This window comes from Phyllostomus discolor, chromosome 13, assembly GCF_004126475.2.
Source record: "Phyllostomus discolor isolate MPI-MPIP mPhyDis1 chromosome 13, mPhyDis1.pri.v3, whole genome shotgun sequence".
Classification (NCBI taxonomy): Eukaryota; Metazoa; Chordata; class Mammalia; order Chiroptera; family Phyllostomidae; genus Phyllostomus; species Phyllostomus discolor.
Window position 1 is genome coordinate 57646368 of NC_040915.2, and position 20009 is coordinate 57666376.

General features: G+C 47.4%; 1 protein-coding gene across 3 annotated transcripts in view; it reads right to left on the minus strand.

Moving 5' to 3' along the window:
- Nucleotides 1–4448: 4448 nt before the first annotated feature.
- The window catches only part of MORC2 (MORC family CW-type zinc finger 2), a 39965-nt gene continuing 24404 nt past the window's right edge, over nucleotides 4449–20009 (minus strand). The window contains exons 9-27 of one of the 3 annotated variants that reach the window (XM_028527257.2): nucleotides 19705–19830; nucleotides 19037–19116; nucleotides 18234–18316; nucleotides 17618–17703; nucleotides 16367–16507; nucleotides 16115–16269; nucleotides 15872–16000; nucleotides 15241–15346; nucleotides 14796–14928; nucleotides 13048–13122; nucleotides 12585–12965; nucleotides 11919–12050; nucleotides 11381–11435; nucleotides 10836–10977; nucleotides 10497–10721; nucleotides 10312–10405; nucleotides 7483–7671; nucleotides 7298–7390; nucleotides 4449–6182 (exon numbers count right to left, since the gene is read on the minus strand). In XM_028527257.2, the coding sequence (XP_028383058.1) occupies nucleotides 6114–6182; nucleotides 7298–7390; nucleotides 7483–7671; nucleotides 10312–10405; nucleotides 10497–10721; nucleotides 10836–10977; nucleotides 11381–11435; nucleotides 11919–12050; nucleotides 12585–12965; nucleotides 13048–13122; nucleotides 14796–14928; nucleotides 15241–15346; nucleotides 15872–16000; nucleotides 16115–16269; nucleotides 16367–16507; nucleotides 17618–17703; nucleotides 18234–18316; nucleotides 19037–19116; nucleotides 19705–19830 (2494 nt within the window). In that variant the 3' untranslated portion in view covers nucleotides 4449–6113. The remainder of the gene's footprint in view (nucleotides 6183–7297; nucleotides 7391–7482; nucleotides 7672–10311; nucleotides 10406–10496; nucleotides 10722–10835; nucleotides 10978–11380; nucleotides 11436–11918; nucleotides 12051–12584; nucleotides 12966–13047; nucleotides 13123–14795; nucleotides 14929–15240; nucleotides 15347–15871; nucleotides 16001–16114; nucleotides 16270–16366; nucleotides 16508–17617; nucleotides 17704–18233; nucleotides 18317–19036; nucleotides 19117–19704; nucleotides 19831–20009) is intronic. The other 2 variants (XM_028527259.2, XM_028527260.2) reach the window with 2 other exon arrangements.

A 20009-nucleotide genomic window follows, 5' to 3' on the forward strand; every position in this document is an offset into this window, starting at 1 on the left:
TTTAAATTTCATGAGAAAGAACAAATTCTAAGAATACCCTAGAAAAGTATCTTAAAAACAAAAATAGGGGGATTGACTCATCTAGATACTGATGATGTCCAAAATTCTAGTTTCAGGTAGGATCTCACCCCTCACATAGGAACTGCCCATCCAACTAATATAAGGATGTCTCTCCATTGGCCTAGGGGTATCTTAAACCCAACAGATCCAAAATCAGAGTGGAATATAAATAATGACCAAGGTACTTCATTTAATAAATGAAGTTGGCATAAGTGAATCTCCATCTGGGAAAACAAACCAAAAAAAGAACTAAGCTTGACTCCTGTTCTACCCACTTATACTGAAATATGCTCCACAAGGAATGGGGGTCAACACAAAAACTTAAAAATATTGCAACAAAACGTAAGAGAATGCTACAGGGTGGGGTGGGGGTGGCAAGATGTTTTAAATCGTGATAGAAAACCCCCCCAACCTGAAAATGTTTACCTTTCAAAAAACACCACACACCAAGCCAAGGACAAATCAGTAGAAAAGGAGCCAACGTTGTGAAACAAAGAGGCCGCAAGTGCAGAGAGGGGTCAACAGGCTATATGCAGACTGGACCTTCAAGGAAACTTACCTGGAGATGTCTCTTTTACAAGGTAAAGCATGCAGCTTCCTTTCCAGGTCTTCTATCCTGCAGATATGAAAGCACCACACCTTAAGGACATCTTATTTTTTTTTTTAATGTTTTCTGTAGTGACCAAAAACGTTGGAAAACAATCCAGGTAACAGGTTTCATCTGCGCTCCATGTTAATATGCAGACGGCCGAGGAAAAAATTCCCCATTTTTCTGCTTGGGGTGTGAGCCAGCCATTGGGTCTGCAAGGCCTTCCACTTGCCCTGGGATGTGAGGAGACCGTCAAGGCCGCTGCCCCCAGGCTGGTCCTGGGATCAAGTCATACTCAATGCGACGCTGGCGCCCGACGTCAGTTCATGCTGTCTGCCTCTCACACCGAGTCTGCTCACGTCGCTCTCCCAGCACCTCCGCTGGGGCGTGCAGGGGCGTGCAGGGGCGTGGACGCCAATCCACCAAACACCTGCCACGTGGGCGGGAGCCCGTGGCTTTCCGAGGCGCATGCGCAGGACGTAACTGCACGTGCGGAGTAGGCACACTACGCAAGCGCTGTTGCGCACCCGTCTAGAGGGTCTAAAGAAGCCTTGTAGGTAGAGATCCCTGGAGACCGCAAGCGTCGGGGGTCCTGAGAAGGCTGGCACCAATACGACTGAGCATTGGATACCCCCCAAAACCTCTGGAAGGGTGACTGGATCCTGGCCGTGCCCTATCGGCCAGGTGAGAGATTGAAGCCAGCCCTCAGGTTCATGTTGTGTTATGATAATTGAGCATGAAGAACTCAAAACTCACTTCCTTCTGACAAATATGGCTCTCCTCCCACCGCCGCATCCCAGACCCGGCCATTAACAACAGATTGGTTTAAATGGTGGGGCACTGGGGAGGGGAGTGAGAGTCCAGAGTTTCAATAGAGAAAAATAATAATGGAGAAGGAGGGACAAATTCTAAATGGTGGGTTAGAGCTGGCCATAGTTTCCCAAGAAACTTGTAGTTGTTCAGGCAGGAAGTGGTTCCAAAGAATCTCACTGAGATATCTTACCAGAGTGAACAAGAAAGGAGGGAATGTGTCCTTCAGATCCTTTCTCTCTCACTCATCCCAGTTTGTCCCAGTGCTAGGTAGGATCTCCCTATCCTCCAGGCCTTGGCTGGCAGCTGCTGGGCATGTCAGGGCCCCAGAAGTACCACCTGAGGTGCAGGCCCAGCGGTGGCTGGGTGAAAGCTGCACCCACCTGACCCTTAGGGGATACTGAAACTTGCCAAATGGTTCAAAGGCCATAAGGATGGCTCTGGCTCAGCAGTTTAGTTAGTTGGAGCGTTGTCCTGTAAACCAAAAGGTTGAGGGTTTGATCCCTGGTTGGGGCACATAGAGGAGGCAACCAGTCGATGTTTCTCTCCCCCTACACCCATGCCACACATTCCTCTCTCTCTCTAAAATCATATCCTCAGATGAGGATTTTAAAAAAAAGGCCACAAGGATGGCCATGGGGTTGAGGAAGCAATGGAAGACCTACAGGTAGCAGATGGAGACCAGTGAATCTTGGATACAAAGATTGGGGGGCAGCAAGGGGCTGTGGGCCACTATTCCAACTTCAATCACACCAAGTCCAGATGATTGGCAACTTACATGGACCTCTGGATAAATTTCCAGCGGAGAACTGGCCCTGTGGCTAAATAAGCTGGGAAACCTCTACTATAATCTGATTCCTTTATTTAAAGGAGGAATGGGAAACCAGGTGGGCAGTGATTTGTCTGAAGCCTTGGGAGTTCAAAGGAAGGTTGGTTTTCCAGCAGCATCTACCAGGAGCCCTAGTTGGGCCTGGCACATTCCAAGTTACCAGATGAAAATAGCCAGACTGAAAAACAGGCTTCGCCAGGAAGGGTGGGGCTGGGCCAGGCTTGGCCAGGAAGTGGGGCAGAGTGGAAGAAGGTATAGGGAGGATAAATGGTAATGGAAAAAAGTTTAAAAACAAAACAGGCCTATTAACATTTTGGCTTATTGTTAAACAGGATGTGCCTTGCCAGCTGGACCCTTTGTCTGTCCAGTCTATTTTGCTTACTGTAGAGACTGTGCCCCCAGCAGTGCTGAGAATGGGCAGAGGACAGTCTGAGGTTTCAGATGCTGAGGTGGAGAAAGCACGTTCCTTGGGAAAGAACTCTGCCTCCTGAAGCCTTGCCGGCTGTTAAAACTGCTCATGGAACCAAGAGCAATGTGGCCCCTTGGTTCCAAAGGAGGCCTCAAAGCTTCCATCTCCAACAAAGGCAGAACCCTTCAGTGGAATTCTGAGGATGTTTTAGGCACCTTGGCGACTGCCAACAAACCCCTGACAGCCTGGGCCAGCTGCAGAACCACCTTCCAACAGGGACGAGTAGCCAGTGGAGGCACCCCCTACTTAGACAAAACCTTGTGTTCTATGTAAGTGGCAAGTAAGTTTGAGCTTCATCAGACTTAAATACTTATGGGTCCTAGAGCTCTGAACTCTTGGCTAACACTGCTTGAACTATAGGTTTGAGTCATGTCAACAGGGGAGTCATGTTGACAGGGAATTGGACCCAAGAGGAGCCAGAAAGCATTGTCATTCAGATGGATTATTTCTCAGCCTGTTATTAACCTATGCCTTCCTTTGGTAAACCTTGTCCTGATCTGGTAATAAACAATATTAATCCTAAAGCAGAGTTTTTAACCCTAGATCCATGGGACACTTAGGGGGTGGAGGGGGGTCATGTAAGGTGACATTATCCTGAGACATTTGTCCCTTATTCTTCATCTGTTTTTTGTAAACTCTTTTGTAGAGTCCCTAGCCAAGATTCAGTTTACAGCCTGTACCAGAAGAGAAATACGACTGGCCAATGAAGACATTCCATCTCACTTAAATTAGTTCAAATCAACTCAAAAATCCTTCAGTTTTCACCTTTCAGACTAGTAAAGAGACTGCACGGTGGCAAGTGGGTGGGGGGAATACATTGTTGGCAGGAATTGAAATTGTAATTCTCTTCTGGAATGTATTCTTAGACTTTTAATATATCCACCATCTGACAGCCATTCTCTTTGAAATTTACCCTATATACAGACAGATGAGTTAATATATACACATTCATCATGGCATTTTTCTTAAATGTTAAAAATTGAAATGTTTATAAATAGGGGACTGTCAAATGACAGTACATCCGAGTCACTGAAGTGCTATGTGGTTGTTCAGAATAACATAGATCCATATGGGCTATTCTGAAACAGGTTCCAAGATACACTAAGTGGGAAACAACAGAATGGGTGTATATTTCTGTGCTCAGGATGGATACTGTCCCCAGGAAGATGGGGATCAGGGTAGAAGGAAACCTTGCTTTTCATGATCCAGCCTTTTGTACTGTTAGAACTTTTACCATATGTGTCACTTAAAAAAAAGACTAAAGGAAAACTCACATCCCTCCCACTCCTTAACAAGGGTTGCCACACTCATTCACCTGTTTGCTGTTTTTAAGTAGGGACCTTCCTGCCACAGACCAGCCAGGCCACCTCCCTCCTCCCAAGCAGGTCAACTATTCCAAGACCAAGCAAAGGAAGGGACCTCTGCATTTTATCTTCCCACCATGAAAAGGCAGGAACTCTCCTGGGAAACAGGCTGCAGTCAGCACAGTGGGCATATCCAGAAGTCGAAAGTAAAACATTAAAGAAATTCAGTATTTCAGTTTCTGTGGGTGTTGAGGATGAAGACAGAAAACAATGAAGATGGTAGAGATAGAGAATTTGAAGACAGTTTAAAGGTGTCATGGTGGAAAGAATGAAGAGGAGGAAGGTGCTGGATTTTACTAAGAGAAAAAAAAAGACTGAGTTCAGGAGTCTCACCAGTAAAAGTTTATAGTATTGCATTTTGATTACAGACCTGTAAATAAAAAACTTGAGTTTTATCCTCTGGTAAAAGTGCAGAACCAACTTCCCTTTAGATTAAAACAGGTTGGGGGACAAGAATGGACCACATGCTGCCTGGGAATGGAAAGAGCTGGACAGGGGAGGAGTCACCAGCTCAAGACATCCCAAGACACTCAACCTCCCAGAGGAAGCCAGGGTCGGTCTCAGTGGTATTTCCCACAAACAACCCTCTCCCAGGGATGTAGTTTGGGGAAGTCCAAAACCCACATGCCATACATGCCTCTGACCATGTGCTCAAGTGGATAAAGACTCCTGATTCCAGTGTGGCCTGCTTCCCTCTCCAGTGCTTCGTCTTATACAGACCTCACAGGGCAGCATATGGGCCACTGCTGACATGGGGTGGGTACATGCTGGTTTGAACCAGAGACCAATGGTACAAGGCCTTCAGAAAACCCAAAGTCCCCAAATAAAAGAGAGGAAAGAAGAGAGTTGGGGGAAAAATCAAACCAGAACTTTTCCAATAGCTATTAAAACAACTCTTGCCTTTGTATTTGACCCTGAGAAGTTGCTTGAGGGACACACCTGTATGAGGCTGTGACTGACAGGAGGAAAGGTGTGGTATGCCTCTGGAGAACCTGGGGCCCACCTCCTGCACCTGTGGGTGAGTGTGGCTCAGAGACTCCCTTCCGTCAGCCCCACAGCAGGGAGCCTGACTGGGTCTGGCAGTGCAGGGCAGAGTGGAAGCAGTAAAAGAGAAAGCAAGAGGCTCTCTAGACACTGCCACACCACAGATGGAGGCCACCACCATATCAGTACCAGGGGCTCTTTCACACACAATGTCCTTTCCTAAAACAAATCTTTGTAATTCAAACATTTGGTGTAATACCCAGGTCAACAGCTTGACCAGTGTCGGATCTGCCTACTCCTCAACCTCAAGTTATTGAGGCAGAAAACCTCACTGTCAATGCTTAAACTGAGGAAATCACTCCAGCAGTAAGAACTTGGATGGTGGATGCTAAGGTTGAACAAGAGGATCTTTTTTCTCCAAGCCATTTAAAGCCCCTGATCTGAGACAGGAGCCACTCAGTACCAAGCCTCCTTCTGACCCATACATACCCCTTGGGTGTCCCCTGGGTCAGAACCCCTAGGGGAGGCATTACACCAGGGGGCTCTTTCCCTCCCCTATCCCTCAGATCCCAGCATTATTCATCTTCTAGGAGAGAAACCAACCCTGCCCATAGAGCCTCTCCAACTTATGGATGGTGCTGGACTTGCCACATCTTGAGGAGCCAGGAGCTGAGAGGAACTGCTCAAGCTTGACATTCTGGCTCTCTGTCCTTTGCCCCAGAGTCACCAAAAAAAAAAAAAAAAAAAAAAAACAAAACCAAAAACAAAACCAAAAACAAAGTATAGTCGCACAGCAGGCACAGCATCTTGTTTCTTTTAAAAAATAAATATTTATAAACTTAGGGGGGAAGAGTTAAAGAATCAGAGTATTTTTCCCTCCAAAAAGCACAAATGTCCCATGTGTGTCAAACTAAGTCCACCAACCCATTAATGAAACAGCTCCCCCCACCCCCACCCGAGAGCTGTGCCTTGAGGAGCAGGGGAGCTGATCTCTGGCTCCGAGCCCCCTTAGTCCCCCTTGGTGATCAGGTCCTCGATGTAGGCATCCAGCTCATCATCGGTATTGATGTCAATGTCCTGAAACAGAGCAGTGCAGTCAGCTGGGGATCATAAGGTGGTGGGGGGCCTGCCTCCCCCACCCTTCTTGCAGCCTGTGGGGCCCGAGCCCAGAGCCCCCTCCTCTCCCTCCACTCCTTCCCACCTCCAGATGTTAGCCCTGTCCCATCAAGATCAGCCCTCCCCACCCCAATCCTCTGTGCACAGATGACGCCCAGATTTTTTGCTTCTGTCCTGATTCCACCCCAAGTTCCAGGTTGCCTTAGAGGTATCACAGGCTTCTCAGACTCAATACATCCAAAACAACACAGCTAGACCACGCTATCGCAAGTTGTTCCCATCTCAGTACAGGCCACGATATTCCCTCTGCCCACAGGCTCAAGACAGACCACAAGTATCACCCTTGTTTCCTCCCTTTCCTTCAGATATTACAGATCTGCCCACTTCCCACCCTCCTCACGGTCACCATCCAAGGTTAAGGCCACCAGAATCTCTCAGCCAGACAAATGTGGGAACCTCAGTGGAGTCCCGGGTTATAACCTCTACCCCCTCCAGGCCCTCCTACAACCAACCGGAGTAAGTGTCTTAAGATTGTAAACTGGATGATGCCATACCCCTCCAGGGACTATCTCCTACAGATCCCACCACTTCTCCCACAGCCCACAACTCCCTGCTTTAGGCCCAGAGTCCTGCTCTTCTCTCAGCAAGAAGCACCCACACTCACTCTTGCATGATCGGTTCCACTCCCAGCGCAAATACCTCCTCAGAGAGACCACCCCAGAGCATCTTAGTAAAGTGGCCTCCCCTTTTCCAGTTTCTCATTGTATCTACTTCATGGTGGCACTTCCCACCATCAGTAATTCTCTCTCTTCGACTGGAGTGTCGGGCTGTGAGAGCACAGACTGTCTCTCGCCTGTCTGGTTCACTGGGTATCCACAGGACAGGCACAGAGCAGGCCCTCAGTGTTTACTGCCTGAAGGAAGGACTGAGACCCTCCAGGGCACTCCCCATTTTGGGGCCACCCAATCCCATCTGGGCGTCATCTGGAAAAGTGAGAACTTCTATTTTATGGTTTGAAGGATTCTCAAACCAGGTTGTACTTCAAAATGTCTAAAACAAGGGCAAAAGTCTGATACCGTGGGTCTGGCTGGGATGAGGCCCAGGCAGCCGCACCACCTCCAGCCCGCCTGGTCAGGATGCTGTGCAGCCAAGGTTGGAACCACAGATTCCTGTGAGTGGGGAGAAGGGAGCGAGAGGTGCCCAAGCCCCCTCCCTTAGAGACCAGGTGGTCCAGCTGCAATGAGAGGGCTGCCTGGCTCACCTCCTGCACCTTTTGCAGGAGCGCCACGATGTTGGTCCTCAGCTTCTGCAGCTTCTCCTCTGTTTCACGGAGCTTTCTCTCAGAGGCACGCAGGCTTTCCTCAGAAGCCTTGGCTCGCGAGTCAGCACGACTCTGGTAGGAATGGCACAGATTCTGGAGCCCCACTTCGTACTGCCTGAAGTACTCTTTCTGTCAGGAAGGAAGCCAGAGGGTTGGTGCATGAGTCTTACCAACTCTAGCATTTATTTACTTCTCTGAAGATATATGAGCTACCTAGCGTTGGGTAGCTCCTGACTGCTGTCTTTAAAAAGTGTTACTCCAAGTATTTAACTGGGTCATTCACCTTACAGTCAAGAATGTTATCTCATTAAACCAAGCTGGCAAAAGAAACTTCAAGTTCTATACAAAGAATTACTTTGGCAGCACAAAATAAATGTTTGAACTTGCTCTAAAGTATTAAAATTCAGTATACAATGTCTTGAATCTGACTGGGATTTGTATTGGGGGTTTTTTTTCAAGTAATTATTTATGTCTTTTTTAAAGTAAGAAAAAATTTTTATTTTAAAGGCATTATAAATTCACAGTTTTATATACATAAGTATCTTTTAAGATTTTACTTATTTACTTTTAGAGAGAAAGGAAAGGAGAAAGAAAGGAGAGAATCATCAATGTGTGGCTGCCTCACACACGCCCCCTCCTGGGGACCTAGCCCACAACCCAGGCATGTACCCTGACTGGGAATCGAACCCACGACCCTTTGGTTCACAGACCCATACTCAATCCACTGAGCTATACCCGCCAGGCAATATATGAAATATTTGCAGGATCCCTGTGGACTTTATGCAACCCCTGGTTCAGCATGGTGGGGAAAAACATGATCATTCAGACTGACAACATAATGAACACTAGATTCTGTTGTGTCCCAAACATTAGAAAAATTAAAGTTTGAGTTATTTTAGACACTACAGTCAGGAGGGCATCAAGTTGATGCATCGGTGATACACCTCCTTTAACAAGAATAAGCTAACAGACTACTTTAAGCTCAGAAGCTCCTGCTGACCATGTTTCAGTTTGAGCTGTTGAGCCCACTGCACCCAGGCTTCGCCTCGAGTTTGGCAACTTGAAGCTAAAGCAGATTTAAACCTGGGCTCTGCCACAAGAGACCCTTCACCTCTCAGAGGCTTAGTGTTGACTCCTAGCCTCATTTCTTTTTTTAAAGTGGAATGGAGATAAAATCCCCTATTTTTCTCTCTGGAAAACCTTATCAAGAACATAACTGCCAAATGAGGGCCCAGCATCCTGAATATATAATCCTGCAGTTTCAATTCCATTTCCCTTCTCTAGAAAAACCACCCTAGAAAACTTAGCTATTCCTACCATAAACACATCCCACTTGATGTGGATGACTCTGAGATCCCTATCTCTAGCCCAACCTTCCTGCCTCCAAGTAATAGCCCCCATTCTACATATAGCCCCCTTAATGCCCAATGAACATAAATCAGAAATTTAGTGCCAGTACTTCCAGCCCAACACAATTAAATTTCAACTAACCATCTTTCTGTGATGAAAACCCTGTTTTCTCTCCCAGTTAATAGCTTTGTCATAAACCTTCAATTCCCTCAGGCCTGAGTCACAGGGAGGCATGCAGCCTCTGTCTCCTCCCCCATCACTTACTTGCCTACAGTGAAAGACCAGTCTAATGACATCTGACACAGCCCTTTCATCTTCTGGTCCACTCCTACCATTCTCGCTTCCCTTCTAGGTCCCTCACCTCTGTTTTCTTACAACTAGACCAGCCTCCTTATCCTTGTATCTCCCATCCACCCATACTTCCCAAACATGCTACCAGAGTTACTCTCTTAGGAGCAGGGGCAGCAGACTATGGCCCATGAGCCACATCGGCTTGTTGCCTACTTTTGTGAATAGAGCTTTACTGAACACAGTCACATCCTTTCCTTCACATATTGTTTACGGTGGCTTTCAGGCTATAATAGAGATGAACAGATGCCACAAACTATGTAGCCTACAAAGCTGAAAATAATTTGCTAACTGGTCCTATGCAGAAAAAGTTTGTTGACCCTCGCCCTAGACATGGTTCAGACTGACAATTCTATCAGTTCAACTCATTTTCATAGAGTGTTAAGCCACTGCACTTAAGACTAGAGAGTCAAAATGAATCATATCCTGGCTCTCTGGCCACCTTCTTTCCTAAATATTCACCCCCACATGCCCCTTCATCCCTCTGAGCCTTTATTCAAAAAAGCCCCCCTGCCACTCTCTCCTCTTCTCCCAGGCTGTCCACTTCCACAATACTCACTGCTCTCCACCTCACATCCAGCTACCTGGTAAAATGTCCGTCTCTACTGATTCTTAAGCCCCTTGGAAGCAGGACTCTTTCGCTGCTCCCTACCAGCACAGGGCCTGCTCAGGGAAGGTGCCACATCAGCATTTGCTGGGTTAAATAAGACTCGGTGCTCATTTCCACACATCACGAGTTTCTCTCTATATATGTCCCCCTTAAGAGTCAAGTTTCAGGCACTTAGAGACTGTTCTTCACTGTTGTCTGGGGTAAAGAAAAACAAGTGTATTTATTGTAAAATGTCGAACCAGGCCTACTGTCCCTAAGTGAGGACTCAGGACCAGGGTCTCATGACACCAGAGCCATGTCCAGCTAGGCCATATCTTTTTCCACAATGTAAAGTCTCTTCCTTCATCCTTTCATCATATGAAAGGGAAGCTGGCTGGGAGGCACACAGCTGAGAGCGGACAATCATAACAAGCTCCAAGGGGGCATGTGGAGTGCAAAATTAAAGGTCAGGCCAGACTCACCAGAGGAAATGATATCAGCTCATCTGAATTCATAGCACTCAACTCTTTCTTGGAGATAGGGAAACTTGGAGGCAGGAAGTACCGTAAACAATTCCTAAACAAGAAAGAAAGTAGGGATAGGAAATCACAATGGCATGGAGGGGTAGAGAACCACTCCTGGCCCCAGAACAGGATGACAAACACACCGGAGGATCTGGACGAGCAGGTCAATGGTCTCATGGTTGGAGCTCGGGGCAGTGGTGTCAGGCTCAATGCGGATGCATTCAGAAGTGGAAGGGTCTGTCACGACCACAGCCTGCTGGACCACCGTGGACTCAGCCTCCTCTCCACCTTCCTGCTGTGTGTCAGGACTCTGATACTCCGGAGAAGGAGGCTTCATCAGTCGCACATCCTCACTGTCTTTTTCCACCCTAGGGAGGAGAATAAAGTGCTTCTGTCACATGTATCATGAGCTCCCAGAATGGCACACAGCCTCCCCCTGCCCTGGCCAGCTCTTTCAACCCAGCCTCTTAAAGGGGCATTACCAGCGGTCTCTTGGTGTTGTGTCTGTGGGCACGTAGTCAAACTTCACCTTCCACCGCACCACATGCTTGCCCACCTCCACAGCTGTGACACGGCCTGTGTACCACTCCCTGTTCACACGCACCTCCACGTGCAGCCCTTTATCTGAGAATGGGGATGGGGTAGAAGTCAGAAAACTAGACTGAGTCCCTCACCCAGTCAGGGACATCTAGAGAAAGGCTGTCCCAGGGTTTTCAGGGACAAGAACCCCCTAGGTTCTTCCTTGCACTATGCCAGGGACATGGAGCCCAGAGACCCTGGTCTCCTTCCCTAGGAGTTGCAAAGAGCAGCAGAATGAGTGACTACCAGAGGTGAACGCCAAGAAATTAAGTGCTAAAAATACACATAAGGGTGTACTTTCTGCAGAATTCTTGGAATTAGACTTGGAACCACTGCAGCACAGGGGCCCAGGGCCAGGAAAGCCTCCATAAGCTTTCAGGATAGGCTGACCTGCTGGCTGAGATGCCCCACTTCCCCCACAGACTGCCAGGTATGTCCCTGAACTCACCTTTCTGAGCCTTCTTGAAGTCAGCCGAGTCTTCTTCCTCAGCACTGTCTGAGAGCTACAAGGAGAATAGTCTGTTAGAGGCTTTCCCCAGGGCCCCCAAAGAGCAGACTTTTGCATGACTAGCTTCCCAGGGTCATCAGCTGTCACCTTTATGCTGATTTACACGGCAGTTTAAATCACCTTGCTGGCAGCCACCCCTTAAACCACTATCTTAGATATCTACCCTTCTGTAACCTTTACAAATAAGATAGCAGGCAAGGGGCAGAATGTCACAGACACAGGACGCAAGGGGTTTCAAGCCTTCCTGATCTGCACCAATGTGACTTCAGACCTGTGACTACAGCCAGAGGCCACTCTCACTCAGGATCCTACCCATTACTGTTTCTAGTCCTCTTTGTGACCTAGAGTCCTTCAGAGATGAACCGGGCTTCTGGCGGGCTCATGTCACAGAGCACAAATGGAGCTAGCACACAGACTGCAGGTAGGGGGTGGACACCCTGGGGAAGGAAGCTCTGAGAACTTCACCTTGAGCACCTACCTCATTCAAGTCCTTCTTTTCCTCCTTCACAGCAATTTTGCCCCGTTTGGACTTCTCCTTCCTCCTCTCAGACTCTTCCTCAGCCTCTTCTTCATCAGAGACCTCAAGAGTCCGCTTCCGAGCAGGGGTGGCCTAGAGCAAGAGAAGGAATATCAAGGAGCCATGCCAGCCCTTGAACTGCAGGAAGACTCCATCTGGCCTAAAGGAGCTTCAGAGAGAAGCTTGCAGGCCAATGTCAGGGCTAAGCATCCCCCTGACATAACTTAGTACACAGCAATCTCCTGGCCCCTGTGCCCATGAGGACCTTTGCTCTTAGTTCACTCCATACTTGGGTGGCCTGCCTGCCCAGCCAGCTGTGAGCTCCCTGAGACACACCAACCACTACTATAGACCAACAAGGTTGTCTGTCACTAGACCACCAACCTATGCCCACAGCATGAGAAGCCAGTGGAGGCATTTCAGGTTTGTGGCAAACCACAACCCAGAGGAGCAGTGAAAAACTCCCTGGATAAAGAACCAAACTGCCCTATGCCCCTGACCAAGTCCCTTCAGCTATCTAGACGACTCCTCCCCCTCAGGCTCCCCCAGCACAAGTCGAACACTGCCCAACTCTACTCTTACACCACTGAGGATGGGCTGGGGGCTGGAGGAGGAAAAGCATCTCACCAGGGGAAGTTTACTAGGTGGCTCGGGCTTCTTGACCACTGGAGTCCTGATGGCTCTGGGGACTGGGACCTCCCGAGGGGTCTTGGAGTTGGGCAGTACAGATGGTGACAGTGGCTGCACTGGAGGGGTGGGCCGAGGCACAGTCTTGACTGCAGTGTTAGCAGGCTTTCGGGGTGCCTCGGGTGGCTGGAGAAGCCTAGATGTACAGGCCTCCTCCCGGGCTACCAGGGCAGGAGGCTTTGGGGTGCTGCTGATGACAGAAGCCTTTCTGGGCTGGCTGGTTGGCCTCAGGGGTTGCAGGGAAGGAGGTCTGCTCGGGGCATTCTTGATCACAGCAGGTAAAGGAGGTGACCGAGGACGCTGAGGTCTACGTGCAGGTTCCTAAAAGAGGTCCAGAGAGAGTGAAAACACTGACTAGTACAAGACACCTGAAGAAAAGCCCTCTCTTGCCCCTAGGCTTTACCTCAGTGGAAGGTCTGGTGGTTACTTCCAAAGGCAATTTCTTCAGGTCAGCTTGGGAACGGATGGGTGTGGTTTTCTGCAGGGGAAACATGATGAGGTTGTTTGCCTATCCTGGTACATTCAGGCAAACTCTTTGGATCCCACTATCTAGGACAGTGGACAAACAAAAAAGAAAACCTGGGCCACAGTCTTAATAGTACAAGTCTCCCATTCTCACTGGGAAAACAAAAAAATACCTATACACTGAACCATTAGCAAATTGCAGGATTCTCTATGATTAACCCAGCAATTGAAAGAGTGGGCTAAATTCTCATAAGCACAAAAGAGGTGGGAAAAGCCTGATGAACGAGTCAGGACATATGCTTGGGTTGTGGGTCAGGTCCCCAGTAGGGGGCGCACAGGAGGTGGCCACGCACTGAAAGGACAGGTGGGATTCAGCAAACAGGGAGGCATGCACAAGATGTCTGTGTTAACGACAGCATCTGCACAGACACAGAAGCCAGAAAGCAATAAGCTTTTGTAATACATACAATATACATACAATAAAGGGCTGGTACCACAAATCTATCTTAAAACAAACAAAAAACAAAACAAAAACAAACAAACCCTGTCCTGGCTGATATAGCTCAGTGGATTGAGTGCCTGCAAATTCAAGTTTGACGGGTTCAATTTCCAGTCTAAGGCACATGCCTAGGCTGCGGGCCAGGTCCCCAGTAGGGGGCACATGAGAGGAAGTCACACACTGATGTTTCTCTCCCTCTTTCTCTCCTTCCCCTCTCTAAAGAATACATAAATTTTTTTTTAAAAAGCAAAATAACCCTGACAAATCAAGGGGGGGGACAGAAATCTAATAAGCAATTCTATAAGAAACATAAAAAGACATGAAAAATTGTCCAATTTTAGAAATATGAAAGAAGTTCAAATTATAAAATGTATACCTCTGCCAATCAAATTTGCAGAAACATTTAAAAATAAACGTATGGCCCTGGCTGGTGTAGCTCAGTGGATTGAGCGTCAGCTTGCGAATTGAAAGGTTGCCGGTTCCATTCCCAGTAGGGGCACATGCCTGAGCTGTGGGCCATGTCTTCAGCTGGGGGCGTGTGAGAGGCAACCACACATTGATGTTTCTCTCCCTTTCTTTTTCCCACCCTTCCCCTCTCCCTAAAAATAAAATAAAATCTTAAAAAAATATATACAGCTGGTGAAAAACAAAAACTAATAGATCTTCTGCAGGGTAATTTGGAAACAGTTTTTAAAAGCCACAGAATTTTACAGAACCTTTTTAGTCTTTCGAATTCACTTTCAGAAAATTATCCCAAAGAAAATAACTATGTACTAAAAATACATATCTAAAAAACTGTATTTGTGTGTATGTCACAATACATCACGATCTCCATAGTTCTAATAAAATATATGTGTATTTACATGTATGCAAGCAGTCATAAAAAGATGGAAGGATACTTAGTTAATGGTAGTTACCTCCAAAGTAAGATATTCATTTTCTAGAGTTTTTAAACATTCATAAACTAATTGGACCACTTTTTAATACATAAACATCTTTTTAAAAGAATAATCAGGCATACTTGAGAACCAGTGTGCATGGAGATTGGGGTTGGAAAGCTTTGGCAGTACTCGGGGTGACAGTTCAAAGTGAGACTGAGCCTGCAGAAGGGAACCACTGAGTCTCCATCCCATCCTGGACAGAACACTGACACAGCCTGGCTCTGTCCACTGCCCGTGACTACGTACTTGCAGGGCTTCCAGCTTCTCCTGCTGTTGGCGAATTTTCTCTGTCAGCTGCTTTTGCTTCTCTTCCTGTGTCTTCAGGTCCTTCTTGAACGTCCCTAAGGGAACCTTCTGCTTCTGCTCAGAAGCCTCACACCTGTACAGAGAAGGCGCTAAAGGAGGCTGTGGCAAAACAGGGCTCCAGGCAGGGCAAGGTCCTTCCTCCTCAGCCAACCCATATTGTCTCTCGCCAGAGCAACCACCTCAGAATTCCCAGCGCATGGAGTTATACTCACTGCAGGACACAAACATTCTTATTTCCAGGACACTTATTATGTGCAGCAAGACAGATGTAAAGATGTAAGCACTGACCTCAAGAAGCATAGTAAGTTATTTGCCCAAAGAGTGGAAAAAACACGGTGGGAAGATGGAGATACCCACAATCTCCTTGTTAAAAAAAAGTGCTCACCTGTCCTGCTCAGGATCAGGATTCATGGAGCAAACCCAAGTGTCAGGATAATCTTTTTCCACAGAATTCAGCTGGAAGGGGAGCGTCCGCCACTTCAGACACAAATCTGTGACATAGAAATCATCCCCCAAAGTCAGCCACGACAACCAACAATATCTACAGTCAGGCTCCTCCCAGATAGGTCCAAGGCAAAGACGCCCCTTTGACTTTCCATTCAAAGACCTTCACTCTGGTTCCCACTGTGCCTTTCTTACAGAACAATAATACTTCTCAGGGAGTGATACCAGCAAGGATGAAAATTTTGTGTCGTGAACTCTCAATGTCCCCCAGCCCCTCTCCCTCCACCAGTAGAACCCTAGCTCAGTCATCACTCACGCTATAAACAATGTGGTACCAAACCCACTGAAGTCTGGCAGGTTAGATGACTTTCTGCCTCAATCAGGAGGGACCAGTGAAACTCAGCACAGCCCTATGACTGAGCTCCCAGGGCCATCACCAAACAGACTCATATCCTAGTGGGACTCTGAGTCCATGAATGTCCAGTTAGAACGCCAGCATGGGGACGAAGAGAAAAGATGGTCATGGACTGTGATGGGAGGGAGTCAGAAGAAGGTTCTGACCACTGACTCACCACACTGGATGGTGATCGGGATTTCCATAGCTCTCCGGCGTTTGTAACGCAGGTCGCTAGATGGGGGCTGGTTCCAGTTGGCAGAGAGGTAACCAAACTCATCCCAGAATTTGATGATTCCCCGCTGGGCTGGAAGGCAAACAACCACACATTGTTAGGAGACAGCTTCTCCTTCTTCCTAATTTCACCCCCTCAGGCAGTGAGTGTGAGTACCATAAAGGAGATGAAGAGAAATGGGATTACCAATGGCGATGTCCTTCCAGTACTGTGCCAGGTGCTCCCCCATCGCCCTCAGTAGGTGCCGGTACTCCTTGGCGTCAGCGAAGTCCTGCTTGTTGTGTGTAGGCTCCAGGACCAGGTAGGGCACATCAACAACTCCAACAACCCCACCACATGCCCTGCATGGAGAAAGAAGACACAGCTCTGTCATTCCACTGGCTGAAATCCTCCCACCATCTGCCTTGGGCTGGAAAGCTCTCCTGCGGCAGTACTCACATGCCCCCTTCCAGCTGTGGGCCCACTTTCTCATACATCTTGATCAAGCGGCTACAGTTGTAGATGAACATGCCATCCAGATCCCGGTGTTCAATGTTGACCCCAAAAACAAAATTTAGTTCCTTAGGTTCTTTAAGCGCTCTGAGAAGGCAAAAGAAATTCTAGTAGATCAACCAGTTAACACACAAAAACCATGGTGTTTAAAATGTTAAGTTTAAACTTGAGACATGTTTAGCAAAAAGTTTTGTATTTTCATTCAATATGTAAACTGTTAGACTTGATAGGAATAAACACATAATTAAGAGCATACAACTTTGGCCTTTGGTAACAAAACAGAGTTATATTTAGTTATGAAGGGGATACTATGCCACTGCTGCAAATCTGTGTTACATGGTGAATAAACATAAGGTTTTCTGCATACCTACTCCACTAATGTGACAGTAACTAATTTTGAAAAGGCAAAAATTCACAACAATGAACATGTAGTGTGACAGAAGAGACTGTCATGTGACAAATGTCAACAAAATCATGGAAACTGAAAAACAGATGCAATAGACCGACTCCAACAGAAGAAACCTGAAACCTATGCCTGTGACAAGGGAGCCACAAGCAAGCCAGGAATTCAAGGCCCAGAGCCCAGAGAGGCTCCACACATAGAGGCGGGACAGGGAGATACTTCAATGAGCCAGGACAAATACCCATTCTAGTTGAGAAAGGTCCAAAACTCAAGCTATAGCATTATCCCACAAATGTAACCAGAGATAACAAAATTAAGAGTAGATATCACCAGGTAGTAGAAGTATAGCTAAGTTTAAAAAACTTTTTAATGTGTTCTATATTTTACAAGCTTTCTACAATAAGCATTTTAGACAGTCTCTAAAAGAAAAGAAAAAGAGGAAAGGCAAGGGGGGAAACGGGAGGAAAGATAAAAGAGGAGAGAGTGCGAGAAGGGCGAAGAGAAGGAAGGAAAGAAACACAGACAGACAGGTGCCAGTGAGAAAGGTTTGGTGTTCAATTCCATTGGCACTGCCCTGCCTTTTCCTAGCTCAAGAAGGAACTGAGCTAGGGAAAACTGTTCTACAATAGACATTTGACCAGCATTTGGGATTACAACATAAATGGCTTTCTCAAAGCAATCTTTGTGACAGAATGGCAAACTTACAGGGTGAGGGGGAATTCCTCAAGCTCTGTCAAAAATCAGTACAAAAACGCCATAATCTTAAAAGGTCAAAGGCCAGCCCTGGCACTCACCGCTGCTTAGCATCCTTGATCCGCTTCTTGACATCGGCTTCTCTACGGAGGGTAATGGCTGTGTTCTGGACTTGCCTCAACATTACCTGGAAACAAATGTCAGCATCCAGTGAGGGTAGCAGGTGCTCTGAGCCATAACAGGAAACATTACAACACATCTAAAACTTTCTTACTTTAAATCACATGGAAGCAGACCACCACCTAGATATTTACTTCTTTGCTACAAAAAATGGGGACAAGCTCAAAAGCTGTGTTTCACTTGGCCAAGCCTACTGAAACAACAGCCTACAGAGGTGTGTGTCAGACTGGGAGGGTCAGAGAACTGCTCTGACTCTCGCCACTGTGTAACCTGGGGCAAGTGATGCTTTTCACTTCAATTTCTCTTCCTATAAACGGAGGAGACTAACAGTGTTCATACCTTATATGGTTATTTGGGATGTTGAAACGATCAGCCAAGACTTTGCCATACAGTGTGTTTAACAGTGATTAGGGAAACATCAAATCATCCCAGCTTTAGGGCAAAGGCTTCATGACTGTCTTGGGGCTGAGCCAGGCCAGCTCTGGGATCCTACTGCCAGAAATGCTGGAGAAGAGCTGTGCAGGTTTGGATCCTTACCCTGGAGTCTCGTGTGAGGTCTCCACCTAAGCGTAGTTCTAATGTCCGAGCTTTGGTCTCCGCCTCCCGGGCCTTCTCTTCAGCTAAAACCCAAAAGAAACCATGATAAGGAATTCAAAGGTTCAAAAGTCTTAGCAATCCCTCTCAGATCCCACAGTGCAGTCCCTACTGGACAAGGGGAGAGTGAGTGTGAGAGTGTGTGTGTGTGTGTGTGTGTGTGTGCGCGCGCACACACACACACTTGTCAAGGTACAGGTGAACTGGTGAGCAACCTCCCTGAAGGACTGCAGAGTCAATTCAAAAAGGAAAACCAAGGAGGGAACAAGGAAACTGGCACTATTATACCTGTGCTTTTCAAACTTTACAAATGAATCAGAACAGGTCAAAAACTGCCAAAGGCAATCCAAGTTAAACCCTCAGCAACAGCTGGAAGTTATCAAAATCCTCAGCCAATCACTCTCCATTAAGCAACCAACAAGCCCTGTTATCATGACAGACCTTGAGATTTTTGCCCTGGAGTCATAAAAACCAGTTTAACAAATAATATGGGCCAGAGGACAGTGTGGGATTCTTCACTCTGGGCAAGCCCAGCAGTTGACATTGTCTTAGATAAGTTCCTACAGATGGCTGAAGAAGAGAAAAGAATCGGGAGAAAAACTTGCTAAGATTGGCCAGAGCGGGAGGGGTGCAGGAGGAACTGCCCCAAGGTATTGGATGGAGCTTTTTCCTGGATCTTGCTTTAGCCACAAGCTGTGTACCCAGGCGACCCCCATTTACCCCCTCCTGCATAGGGGCAACATTACCAATCCGTGCTACATGCTCGGCTTTCTTCACCTCCTGCTCTGCCCGAGTCTTGAAACGGCTTGATGTGTACTTGTACATCCTGAACAGGGGAAAAAGCAGCCTAAGGGCCCAAACACCAGGGGGCAGGGCAACAACCCAAGCAGCTCAGGAAGCACCCTGGCTTCCTACCTCCTCCCAAGCTGCATTGTCCAGTCCCTCCTGGTGAGTCAGAGCCAAGCTTATTTCAGCAAAAAGACTCAACTCATTCTACTTGCCCCTTGCCTCCTGATGCAGTTTCATAAGCAACCTAACTATTCACAAGGTGTCATTAATCCCACAGCATAAACAAACCTCAGTAATTAGCCAGGGCCTTTGTTTTGCTGTGTATTGTCTAACAGCCCTGAATCCAAGAGGCTCAGATAGCTAACTGTGCCAGGAAGGGCACCCTCCACATCACAGAGGGCACTTACCCTCAATGAGCTTCACCAACCAATCTCTACAGCCCACTGGCTATCTCTGTCTCTTCCTCAAGAGCCAGAAGTTCCCCACAGTAAATCACAGACAGCTTAAAGGCTCTAACACAGTCAACACTGTTACAACCTCTCATCTAGCCATCACTCCAACAACACCCTAGAGAAGTGTGGCCAGGCCCAAGTAAAACAGCAGGGCAAGGTGGGCAGGCCCCTACCTGGGCTTATACAGGCAGCAAGAGAGCCTCTTGGTCTGCACCTTGTGCCCATGAATGAAGATTCTCATCCGGGGATCAATATAGAGAACAGCAGCGTAGGCACGGAATGAGCGCCGCTCAGGCTTCCTGGAGGTGGCAAGAACAAAGGAGTGCTGTCACCCGCCCCACAACCAGCCTCACCAAGAATACAGTAGGACAGTCTTTCTGCAGGCCCTCCACCTTTCCACCTTGCACCTTGGCTTCTCCTGCCACACTAAAAGTGTACTCCCACAGTGATGGCATCACATCCTGCCCCCTCTCATGTC